Genomic DNA, 12,825 nt, shown 5'->3' on the forward strand with positions numbered 1-12,825 from the left:
GTACGAGCCGTACCCCATATATGATCGGTGTACGAGCCGTACCCCTATTGTACGATTGGTGTACGAGCCGTACCCCCATTGTACAATCGGTGTACGAGCCATACCCCATGTATGATCGGTGTACGAGCCGTACCCCTATTGTACGATTGGTGTATGGTGCGTACCCCTGCGATCATGGGGTGTACGGACCGTACGGTGTGTATGTGTTTGTGTGCTTTTCCGTACGACTCGCCCTTACCTGACGTGGACCGTACGAATCGCGTCCTCATACCCCGGTCCGGATCGTACTCGTTGGGTCGTACGGTATGAGTACGAGTCGTACGGTTCACGGTTTCAGCCTTGCAATACGTACGGATCGCGACGATTCGGACGGATTCACGGAATACGGATCGTACTTCGCGACTCGGACAGACGGGTACGATTCGTACGGAGAGGGCTCCGGATACAAATCGTACAGACGTTTTTTTCCCCGAATCGGAATCAACCCCCTAGTGTCTGGACTCTATCGACATCTCAGGGCGAATATTCCGATGTCTGAAACCGGGGCCCGGCTACACTGGGACACTGACTTAGCGATCGAACTCAGCGATGAACAATGGCATTACTGCTGTGCCCTTACGGCTCAAATATCAGGCAGCAGTAGACTTAGGATAATACATTATAAGTTCCTACAGCGACTTTACTACACCCCGGTTAAGAAGCATAAGTTCCGACTGGCTGATAATGACAGATGTGAGCGCTGCCGTGCAGAACATGCGGGCTTCTTACATCTCGCTTGGGAGTGACCTCCTGTTCGCCTCTACTGGCAGCAGGTGCACGACGCCCTTGTGACTATGACAGGGGAGTCCATACTGCTCGATCCTTTACTCATGCTCCTTGGTTACACACCGCACATCCCTAAATCCTGCAGGAAATTCTTGGATATTGCACTGCTCTTGGCAAAGCGGCGAATAGCCTGCCGTTGGGGTCGTGGCAGGGCCCCTAAATTCAAGGAATGGTTAGCTGACATGACCTATAGCCAAGAACAACACGTAACCTTCACTGAGCTACTGCCCATCACAAGTCAACCTAAAGACATATGGGGTCCCCTAGTCGGCTACCTACTTGCCCAGACAGATGAGGAGGATGGCCCGGAGGAAGACACTGCCCGTCACCTCACTGATGCCAGGTGACGCTATATGCCGCTCGTCACCTACTGACACACTAATATTCTTCTAAACCGACTCGTCAATCTCCTACCCAAATATATGCCCCACTAGATAGCGCAACCTGTCAAGAATAGCTGCCAGCCTACACTATACCTACTGTTACTCATGTTGTGCCCTCACCCCATGTGTGTTCATGTAGCTTAATCCACAATGTGCATGTTTTTCCCTTGACAATGTGACTTGCCACCCTTCATTGTGCTCACCCTGATGACGTAATGTTACTGTTGCCTATGATAGCGAATTATAATATGCATTCATTGTACCTTTTTACATCTATGACTATGCTGCCTCAAGCTCCAACCCATGTATGTTTGTTTTTTCTTCTCTATGTATCTCTCAAGGCTTTCAGTGTTGAAAAACGAATAAACAGATTTAAAAAAAAAAAAAAATGAAAAAAAATAAAGAGTCACTTCTAATTGCCCCCGTTGTCACTTACTCAATGCAGCTTAGCCTCATATGTTGCGGACCAGCACCTGGCTACAGTACTATTGAGACTGGATCACGTCTGCCCAAGCTCAGGTCACACAACACAGAATCCTAAACTCCATTAAGACCTGTGAGCTGGGTCTATACTCACACCCCAAACATGATAAAGTAATTGATTAATCTGTGAATTTGGCTTTGTTGTTGGCACACCACTTGGACAGGGAGGAGAGGACCTGCCTGCTGAGATACTATGTTCAAAGCTTTTAAATGCCACAACAAAAACCATGACTGGCCGCTTAGATCCCAAAGACACATACTATCCCTTCTTTTTGGACCAGCTATGTCAGTACTGTTTGCCGCTGACATTCCCTGTGAATTGCTCTAAATATCAAAAAGCGCCGCAAAGCACCAAATACCTGTAGCATATAAGATCTAACTTGAGGCACTAGAATCGGGATAACTTGATGAGAGAGAGAACCTCACAGTGAAGAACATATAAGTACGGCATAATGCATGAATGATATTAACTAGCCTACAAGATAGGGTGTAGGGGGTTTAGAGTTGTTTAAAATGTTAATGCACATATTTGTCTCAAGGTTAATATGAAAAATAAGGTTGAGTATTTTTTTGTACTAAAAGATATTGATATGCAGTATAATATACATTTATAATTGTACTCTGGTATGAAATGATCCACTTTAAAATTTAAGATGTAAAATAAAATAAAAAATCTGAGAATGATGGAAAAGATGATGACTATCGGCCTGATTTACCATTGTAATTTACACTTTTAAGAAAGTTTATGCTTGTAAGTATATTAATTAATTTTCAGTACTCACAAACTCTGGGCCTTATTCACAAAGGTAACTACACTTCGATTACGTTTACACTTTTTTAAGTAAGTTCACCACTTTTTTGTAGTTACAAACTCTTAGTGAGTGTAAGTTACTACTAAAAAAAAAAAAAGGCAATAAGTCCAGCACTACACATGGTTGGCCACTGGTACTGCAACACCCTCTCACAGAAAATAATTGAGGTAGGGACTTTCAATAAAACTCCAAAGGTAATAATGTAACATTAAATGAAATAATTTAAAATAGTTTAACATTTTAAATAAACATCAATTCATGTTAAAAAAGCAAAGAATAGTACATATGATTATTTAATTATAAACTATTGTAATAGCCTATTTAAAATGTAAACAATAATGTAACAATATATTTAATAAACACATAATAACATTATTTCAAATAAATAATCAGTTGTAATACTTATTGATGCACATTAAAAAAATTGGTTTATATTTGGGCAGGATTTTCTTTCAATTTAAACTTCAGAAAAATTGTTTTAATTTATTAGATTTCCATTAAATAAAATTTTAAGTTAAAATTCATTTAATAGTGTTGTAGTATTTTATATATTTTAAATGAATTGAGATTAATATTTAACATAAAAATGTTTTAATATTTATTTTACAGTTACATTTTTTTTTCCAATTACTTTACGACAAGGCGACCCCTCAATATTGGTGGAATGAGATTCTATGTCTTTTTCGCTCACAAGGTCTCCATTTCGTGGAATCTTTTGGGGAAGGAGGTAAGGATGCGGTAGAAGGATCACCTTCTTTGATCTCCCTTAACACCTTTTATTTCTCCTTTTTGCACCCGAGTACCTCTAGCACACATCTGAGGCAATACCAACCCATGCTTGATGTGTTTTTCCAGAAATCATATTCCTGAAAGAATGTGGGTGTACAAAGGCATACTACACAAACTGACTACGGGTCATTTACCAGTTATCTCTTTCCACAGGAGGCACATTTAAAAAATGTTGAAGGCATTCTCACAGTAAAATCGACCTGTAAGCTGGTAATTTACTTGGAAAATATTTGTAGATGATTAAGATGTTTAAAACTAAAAAAATTCACAAGTGAGAACAGAAATCCTGACAATACGTGTTCCAGAGAGCCTCTCATACAAGCCGGAAACAAAATGACTGTGTGATGCATGCTGGGATTGAGAATCTGCTTGAATCTTGTAGCAACCAAGTACTATTTTCACTCAGCATCACAATGCTGCCTGACTGTATTTTCCTCCATTTTTTTTCAGTCTTCCACACTGTTGCTTTATGTAACATTATCACTTTATAATGCCATTAAATGCGTCAAAGGTTTCCAAAAAACATTGCTTCATTTAGGATATGGTGTAGGTATCTAAATTTTATACTGACAGATATACACTAACACATTTAAAATGTTAAAGTGTTCTGTGATTGCCTCACAAAAGTGTAACGTTTTCTAGCACCTATAACTAAATATCAGAAATCCATGATACAGAAACATAGTTTTCTGGCAGTGGCCACCAAAAATCATATACAGAGACATCTCCAGGAACAGATAAAAGAGAAAGGCACACATTGCCAGGCCTAGACACCCTGTTTCTGCCCCAACTGTAGTTACTATAAATGGTGCTGACTTGCAAAGTACTCAATATTCTGTTACACCTTCCAGGCAGAAATACATCTGCGGTTGAGGATGTTTAGTGAAGGGGGGTGGGTAGCAGTTTTGGTTCTGCTGCTGTTTTCGAAGTGGGGTCTGAGTCAATTCTATATGGTTGCTTTCTTTTTTAAAGGTTCACCAGATCACTGAATAAGTTACTAATGTTAAATGAAACAAGGAACAATACAAAAAACTACTGCTGCCGATCACCAAGACTCAGGTAAACAAGGTCAGAAATGGGCTCTTCCTAGAAAAAGTCTGCAGATGCAAGAACTCAAAAGAGCCCCAAACTTAATGGAAGTAGATTCCACCAATGAGTATAACATAATACAAGTAGCATGAGCTCAGAGTGTGTTAAAGTTAAGCACAAGCCAAGCTTGAAAAACACAACTACAAAGACAGGTTAACCAACGTGATCATCTAGCCAGAGACTCTCTTTCCAGGGAATATTGGTCAAAGAAAGCATGTCCTTTATCCTCTCTGGCAGTCGATGAGCACTCTGTAACAAGGACAACCTTTTATTAAAAGTACAGATACTGCATTGGCTACAGCAGATACAAACTAGCTTGAAGAACAAAAATGTTCTTCAATGCTGCAATAGTGACATACAAAACATGCTTTAGCAATCAGTGTGTGTGAAGGAGAGTTCTCCACTACAATACCACAACATGTAACTGAAAAAGTAAAGTTTGTATAGCCCACACCACAGAGTTAGCTACCTTTGGGTGATCACACGCAAGGCAAAGCAAAGAAAATACTATATCCTGGTTCATAAGGCTAACAGAGACAATATTTTAATTAGGTCAAGGATATAGAAGGGCTACTTTGTTCTCACAAAGATTTTAGATATCAAAGAAAGAACCAATATGGTGGTTTTTAGTAACATACATGTTTATTCTCCTTGTCTCTCCATTCTGTAAGCTCCTCGGATGCCAGCTCCGTGGGACTCATGTGGACCAAGCACTGTGGGGTGACCTCCCCTAGAACCACCTGTCGGAACAGCTGCTGCAAGTACAGAAAAAAGAACATACTCCTTATTACACTCTGAACAAGAACTCATTTACCATACATTCTTCACATACTGACACACACTAAATCACACACACCTCTGTACATTTATCAGTGACTCCTACTTGTTATTAATGTACTTTGAGTGTGGTGGCTCTCTCACTGTATTACTCTCATCCATCACCTTCTACATACATTTCTGTGCGTGTGTGTGTGTGTGCATGTGTGTATGTATTTCGGATGTTGATGCATTTCAGCTGAATGTCTTCTTCAAACCAAGTCAGTGCTGTCACACCCCATCAATAAAACAGCACACTTACTACTGCAAAGTCTGAATCTGTATTTAATTAGTCTGGTGATCTTGTATAAGTTAACCATGCCGCTATTCTTGAATACACAGTAAAAAACTGCCCAAATGCAATCGTATCATTAATCATAATTCAAGAGTGTCCTAATCCACTCATAATATCGTTTATCGTAGAACTTGCTACATTAAGTAAATTAAAAATCAACACTAGGAGTGTAGTAATTAGCAGTTTCATTCTGCCAGGACTACATTTCAAATAACAATGGAAATAGACAACAGATTTAATACTATCGTATACAGACATTACATCATATGCTTCGAGTCAAGTTAGTCTCCCCGGCCATAAGTGAATAAAAATTACAAATGAAAATAATAGCAACCACACATTCCTAAACAGTTGCCTTATTTTTCTTATGCATCAAAAAACATATTGGGGCCTATTTAAAAACTGCATTTTGTACTACGTTTTGTAGTACTACATTAGTGCTACAAATATTCTGCAAAATGCTATTCAAAAGTCTGCATGCAGAGTTTCCGCCTCTGCCTCGCCTATCTTTTTTTAAGTGCAGTGATCTATGCACCAAATCTGGAGTCTTCATACACAGAAATCTACATTTAAGTAGTAAATGTCAGAGGGGCAGGGTGGATGGAAAACGGGGAATACTTACTACTAAAGGAGAAGGTTTTAAGGAGGAGTCAGGAGGGTGTTACGGGAGCGTTAGGGAGGGATTTAGGGAAAGACATGCACCCAACCACAAAAGAGCAAGCCCTTTGCTATTCAAAAACTACCCTTATAAAGTTACTAAAGCCTACAAGGGAACCAAAACAGTGTAAAATACTCCAGCTCAGAGCTGAAGTAAGACCAGCAGCAAACATGGGCAACCACTGTAACAGCACACATGGCCAACCAGTGGTACTTCAACAACCTTCCATAGAAATCAATGGAGGCAGGGTATTAAAATAAAACACCGCAGGAAATAATGTTTGTTTAAAATAGTTGAGAAAATAAATAAATAAATAAATATAATTTTATGTGAAACATATACATAAATGATACATATTTACAAGGTAATTATAAAATATCTTTACAACGTTTTTGCATTCAAAATAAATGTAAGATAAACCGTACTTACCAAGTATCGGAGGAACGGAGAGGGAGAAGAGGCTGTGTCAGTCAATCGTAATACACGGCGTACCTTGTTCGGAGAGTGGGCACAAGCCTCAGAAGAGTGACGAAGCTACCGCGAGAAGAGGGATCGCGGCAATCAGCGGACCGTTTTTCCCTACCGAAGCGAGTGGTGCACCTTAGAGTGTCGGGAAAGTGGCAGCAAACTTAGCCGGATGAGGAGAAGGAAAGGACAAGCGTATGAAGAGGGTAAGCAGGACAGCGGGGGACACAATCTTGCATAAACAGTTTCAAGCCCTGGTCGAAGATAAATTGCTATTACCTTGTAAGGAGCGCGGGGGAAAACTCAATAACTATCAGTCCCTCGGGGCCAGGTACAACAACAAATACAGATACAAACACAAGTACAAGTTACTGCCTCAGGAATAGGCAGTTTCTTGTAAATACCCCGATAGCTGCCCTTAAGTCTAGTATTGCACCCTTAAGTACTAGAAAGAAGGGGAGAAAGCAGGGCATGGCTGCAACATTTCCTTCTAGATCTAGAGTGAAACAACATAAAGGGAGAGGTTCAGGTGCAGACTCAGAGCCCAAGGTTAGAGTTACCCCTTCTCTAAGATCATTCTTTAAAGTGCAAGTACAAGAACAAACACAAGAAGGGCACAAAATACCATCTACCAACAAAAAACAGCCTGTATATAATCCTATTAAAAATAAGGGTGAGGGTAAGGTGGTCCAAATGGAGAGAAATACACCACAAGTAGTGGTAATAGAGGGTAATATAGCAGAAGAGAGCCAGTCACCAAATGCAAATGGAGATAACTCAGAACACAGTGTGCATCAACCCGAAACCCCTGAACCCCCTCAAAACTCGACAGAATAAATACTGGAAAGTATGTTAGTAGAAATGAGGGCCAAATTTGCGATCTGCGATAAAAATCAAACTAAGATATAGGAGGCTTGCGAAATATTGGATACTAAACTGAATGCACCAGGGGAGAGAGTCACTGCAGTAGAGGCAACAGTAGAAACTTTAAGTAAGGAAGTAGAACTACATCAAAGGGAAATTAAAATATTCAAGTCAAATGAAGGAAGCCTCAGGGACAAACTAGAATCCCTAGAAAATCAAGCAAGGAGGAACAACTTAAGAATTCTGAATGTGCCAGAAGGACTAGAAGGGGATGACATCAAAAAGTATGTAATCTTGCTGCTAGAAGATAACTTCCCCTGGACAATATCAGCTGCATTAGTGGAAGATATCCAGAGGGTACACCGAGTCACTTTCAGTAAATGCAAGATGAGGAAAACTCTGAGTGAAATCCTGATTAACTTTAAAACATTTACCCTCAAAGAAAAAATTCTGAGTGAAGCTCTAAAGAAAGGCACCTACACCAAAGATGATTGGTCATTCAGAATCCGATCAGACATTTCTAAGGCAACACAGGACAGACAGTGGGAGCTTGGGCAGCAGATGCAACACCTAAGGTCACTTGGCGCAACAGTCCAAATGCACTTCCCTGCCGCCCTGAGAATAATGTGGAGGAACAAAATATACAACATCAGAGAGCCCACGGAGGTTGAGTGCTTCTTGGAACAAATGCGAGCGCAACTGTGAGAATAGAATAGGTGTTTGGAGAGCACGGAGCTCAAAAAGGGCAATCAATACTGCTCAGTCAAGATAAGAGGGAGGCTTCTCCAGGGTGGGAGGAAACAATAAAGATAAAAGAAACAACGAGGAAAAAATATCTGCACATGGGTGGGGAGCATAATAGGGAAAAAAACCACAACAAAAAAGAGTCCTCACAATGCAAAATGAAGAAAGAGAAAGGGACCGGTAAGATGGAAGGAAGGCCCCAGCTTCAAAAAGAAAAAAGAAATGAAGAATGACCCAGCAGTAGTTAACATCCTTTCCTGGAATGTTAACGGTCTCAGAACTAAGAGCTGTGGAAGGAGAATTTTCGAATATCTGAAAACAATAGATAGCGAAATCATAATATTACAAGAAACACATCTCCTGAAAAAGGAATGGGGAGAAATAATAAAGAATCAAACATTGGTGGACTCATATGTTTGTACGAATCAAGAATGCTGCATTAAGGGGGTAGCTATATTATTTGAAAAAGTCTATTAAGGTAAGGATCAAGTCATCCAACGTGGACAGGAAAGGGAGATGGGTGATAATAACGATTGTTATTACTGACTCAATACAGATGATCCAGAACCACTACAAAAGATATATACACGACTACTAACGGCCTCATCCCCAATAATTATGGGGGGAGATTTTAATATAATTTTAGACCCCAAGGTGGACCGACTCCCAGCTAGAAAGGAGGTAAATCTCATAAAAATGAGGGAGTGGTTAGGACTATGTACAAAAGACTAGGGTTTAGCTGACATCTGGAAGATGAAAGGAGATGAAGTCCAATGTTTCACTTTTCAAAACAAAAAAATAGGGCATTCAACTAGAATAGATTATTTTCTGTTGGATAGTGTTGGACTTGGCCCTTTTTGGCAGGTTCACCCCTGAACTTTCTGCCTTAAGCTCTGACATGGTGGTAGTGGTTTGTGGCCTCTGGTCACTTTAGCACTGTCGCCCAGTGTAAAGTGAGTGCGCGGTCTGAGTGAGTATGGTGAGATTGGCCTGCCCTCCTATAGGAATACATTAGGGATATGTGTGTCCATGCTAATTCCTGGTATGAGAGGAGTGCAGGGGCGAATGTAGTATGTATGAACTCGTGAGAATAAATGCTGTGCAATGGTGTGCACAGATTTATGGTGACTGGTAGAGAAATGCCACTTTTAGAAGTTGGCATTTCTGTGTGCAATGTTGTATGCCTGCCAGAAGTGAATTTCATGTCTGGTTTGTGAGTGACTGGGGCTGGATGGTGTGGGTGGCTCCAGGAGACAGGGTGAGTCAGCCAGTGATGAATAGAGAGATCTGCATGCAGATGGGAGGGAAGAGTTGCACCTGGGACCTGAATAGGGCTGTGCCTTCCCTCCACAATGCTGGCTCCACCCCCTGTGGTGTGTCTGATCACCGAGCCCCCACCTAACAATAGTGAAGAGGAGCCTGGTAAACAGAGTGCTCCAAAACCAGTTGCATCTGGTTTCCCCAGCCCTGTGCTATGACACAAAGGAAAAAGTGGTATAAAAGAAGGGGCTGTGACCCCATGAGAAGATTGTGCTGTTCCTGACTTGAGGGGGGCCTGCTGCTGGGCTCCAGAAGGAACCACCACTAGGGACTGCCTCCCTGCAGGAGGGCCCTGTGAGCTGGCCTGCCTGAGCCCAGCCTTTGCCCCCCCCCCTTCCTCCCGAAGGGCTTTCCCTGGACTTGGGACTTTGCCCCTGGGTGCGCTTCCCCTGTATTGGGGTGGAGACTTTGCCCTGGCGCTTGGAGAGCGCTTCTGTTTTTCATTTGCAGCGCTGGGCTGCTGCCTGATAATCCAAATAGCGATTGCCCACCCAGCTGTATGCTCATATTTCGAGCATTTGTGCACTTCAAGCGAGTTTCCACCCCGCATCTTTGCAGCTTTTTGGCATATTTAAACAGAGGGTACCAACCCCGCATTTCTGCCGGTTTTGAGCGGGTGCCCACCCCCACATGCGGCGTTCATCCGTGGGAGCCCACCCCGCGATTGACTGTACTTTTTGCACGGGTGCCCACCCCGCAACTGTGCTTAATCGTAAGGCGGGAGCCCACCCCGCGCTTACGTGAGGGAGAGTTCAGCAACGGCAGAAGGAAGAGTCTGGCCGGAGTCAGGCCTCTGGAGTGCCTGGTTGTGGGTGGGGCAAACGAGGCCGCCAATTGCAGCGCAGTAAAGCCAGAAGCAAAGGGAAGCAGAGAAGCGCTTCCATCGTCAGCGGATCTCCCTTCGTGGAAGGGAGCCCTGCAGCCACCCAGAAGCCAGCCGGAAGCAAAGGGAACAGAGAAGTGCTTCCACTGTCAGCGGAGCTTCTGGCGTGGAAGGGAGCCCCACAGCCCGCCTCCAGCCAGCAAAAAGAGCGGAGCTGCCTAAGGACCGAGCGGAGACCACGCTGGAGTTCCAGGTGAGTGGGGCTTCACCTCACATGGCCGGTACCTGATGGTCTCAGTGAGCGGCCCTGCAGGAGAGCGGACCGCTCCCACAATTGGGGGCCATTTCACCTGCACAGTCCCAACGTGGGCCTTGGGGGGCAGTTTGTGGCACAATTTGTTAGTGCCAATACAATCTAGTCCACGTTGGCCATAATCGCTGCCAGAGCCCGCGGGGCTCCAACTAGGGGGCAGAGTTAATTGGAGAGCCCCAGTGAGGGCCAGAGGGCACAGTTGTGCCTGGGCTTATTTGCATAAACACAGCTGCCCCGCCAGACAGAGGGCAGCTGCAACGTTCTGGACATGTGTTCAGAGGGGACAGTAAGTGCCAGGCCTTTTCTTTGATTTCACAGCTGCCCAGCAAGTAGTGGGCAGCTGCCACGTTTAGGTTGTGCAACTGCGTACTTTGCTTTTGCTGAATTTTGCAACCAGTCCTGATTTTGCTGGACATAGGGCATTGGAGCCCTAGAGGAGGCCAGTTGGCCTGGGGCCAGGTTCCGTGTGTTGTGCCCCCGAGTGGGGCACACTGTGTTCATGCTAATTATTGCCTAAGGTGGTTAGGCTTGCGATGCCCATTGCATCTTGTGATTTGATGCCTACTGGGGTTTATGCTTATGAGATTATTGCATAATATGTTCTAGGCCTAATGTGAGAAATTCTGAGGTCAGTTCTTTACCAGTAGTAACTGGTTGAGTGCTATTTATGATTACTACTTGTGCATTTCTGAAGGTTCTGACTGTGGCCCGATTGACCCGGCCAGTTGTGAATAATCCCCTGTAAATATTGCCCAGTGCCAGTTGGCACAGTGTATATCGTGTGATTACTAGTCTATGTGTTTATGGTAATATAAAGGCTATTTTTGATTTAACCTTGTGTGGAGTTCCTTTTGTGGTGTGCCTAGTGGGTTGCTGCTATGTGTGTGTGTGTTGTGCAAACGCTTTACACATTGCCTCCAGAATAAGCCTGACGGCTCGTGCCAAGCTACCAAGGGGGTGAGCAGGGGTTATCTTTGGCGTGGAACTCCCTTGCCCTGACTAGAGTGGTGGTCTCTGCCTGGTTTTGGTGCAAGCCTTAGCCGACCAGAGATCCAATTTCTAACAGATAGGAGCCTAATTATCGGCACACAAAGGGTAGAACATCTGCCAGCCCATCTATCTGACCACTCTGCGGTCCTGCTAAAACTGCAGATTAGGCATGCGACTGCACCTCCAAGGTGGACAGTTGATCGCACAACTCTGGCGGATCCCCCAAAACATAGAAGCTCATATAACAGAAACAGAGCAATTTTTCCTGGCAAACAAAAAGGGTAACTCCAGGCAAGTTGCCTAGGACACCTATAAGGCGGTAATCAGAGGGAAGATACTAAACATCGCAACATATAATCTAAAAAAACAAAGCCTCAATCAGTCAAATGGAAGATGCAATAAAACTCCTAAACACACAATTAGAAAAAGAAACTTCAACACCAGAGATAAAAAGAATAGAGACTGAAAGGAAAGCAAAAAAAGAAGCCCTCGCAGAGACCCTGGATAGTATAGTGAGTAAAAAATGAGAGGCAAGTAAACTAACCCACTACGAATATGGAGAGGGGTGTAGTAACATGTTGGCCTGGAAGACAAAAACAGATCAATCCAGAAACAAGATAGCAGGTATCCAGGTTGGGAATTCTGCGGAAATAAGTTCTGAAGATGCTGTGATTAAGCAGGAGTTTGTGATATTCTTTGAAGACTTATACACAGAAAACATTACTCCAACAATAGAACAACTTCACGGTTACCTAGAAAAACTAGAACTCCCATCACTAACACAAGACCAGAGAGAAGACCTGAATGGAAAAATCACAAATGAAGAAGTAGAGGAAGTCATTAGGGGTTTAAAGAGAGGGAAGGCTATCGGCCCAGATGCTCTACCTAACGAGCTATACATCAAACTAAGAGATGTCTTGGTCCCCCCCTGACAGAGTTGATACATGAAATTTTTGTTGATAAAGGAGACCTCCCGGATTCATGGAATGATGCAATAATTAGCATACTTTTGAAACCTGGGACGAACCCTGGGAAATGTGTCATACAGGCCTATTTCCCTCCTACACTGTGACTACAAGATATTCACGCAGATTATGGCGAAAAGGCTAAGTAAAGTTGCAGAATTTTTAAGCAATATAAATCAGAAGGGTTTCAT

General features: G+C 43.0%; 1 protein-coding gene across 11 annotated transcripts in view; it reads right to left on the reverse strand.

Moving 5' to 3' along the window:
- Window positions 1-12,825, reverse strand: part of SPOCD1 (SPOC domain containing 1) — an 858,027-nt gene that overhangs the window by 397,340 nt on the left and 447,862 nt on the right. For 10 of the 11 annotated variants that reach the window (XM_078680658.1, XM_078680660.1, XM_078680665.1 and 7 more), the window contains one exon: window positions 5,020-5,136. In XM_078680658.1, the coding sequence (XP_078536784.1) occupies window positions 5,020-5,136 (117 nt within the window). The remainder of the gene's footprint in view (window positions 1-5,019; window positions 5,137-12,825) is intronic. The other variant, XM_078680655.1, reaches the window with a different exon arrangement.

This window comes from Lissotriton helveticus, chromosome 3_1 (assembly GCF_964261635.1).
Source record: "Lissotriton helveticus chromosome 3_1, aLisHel1.1, whole genome shotgun sequence".
Lineage (NCBI taxonomy): Eukaryota > Metazoa > Chordata > Amphibia > Caudata > Salamandridae > Lissotriton > Lissotriton helveticus.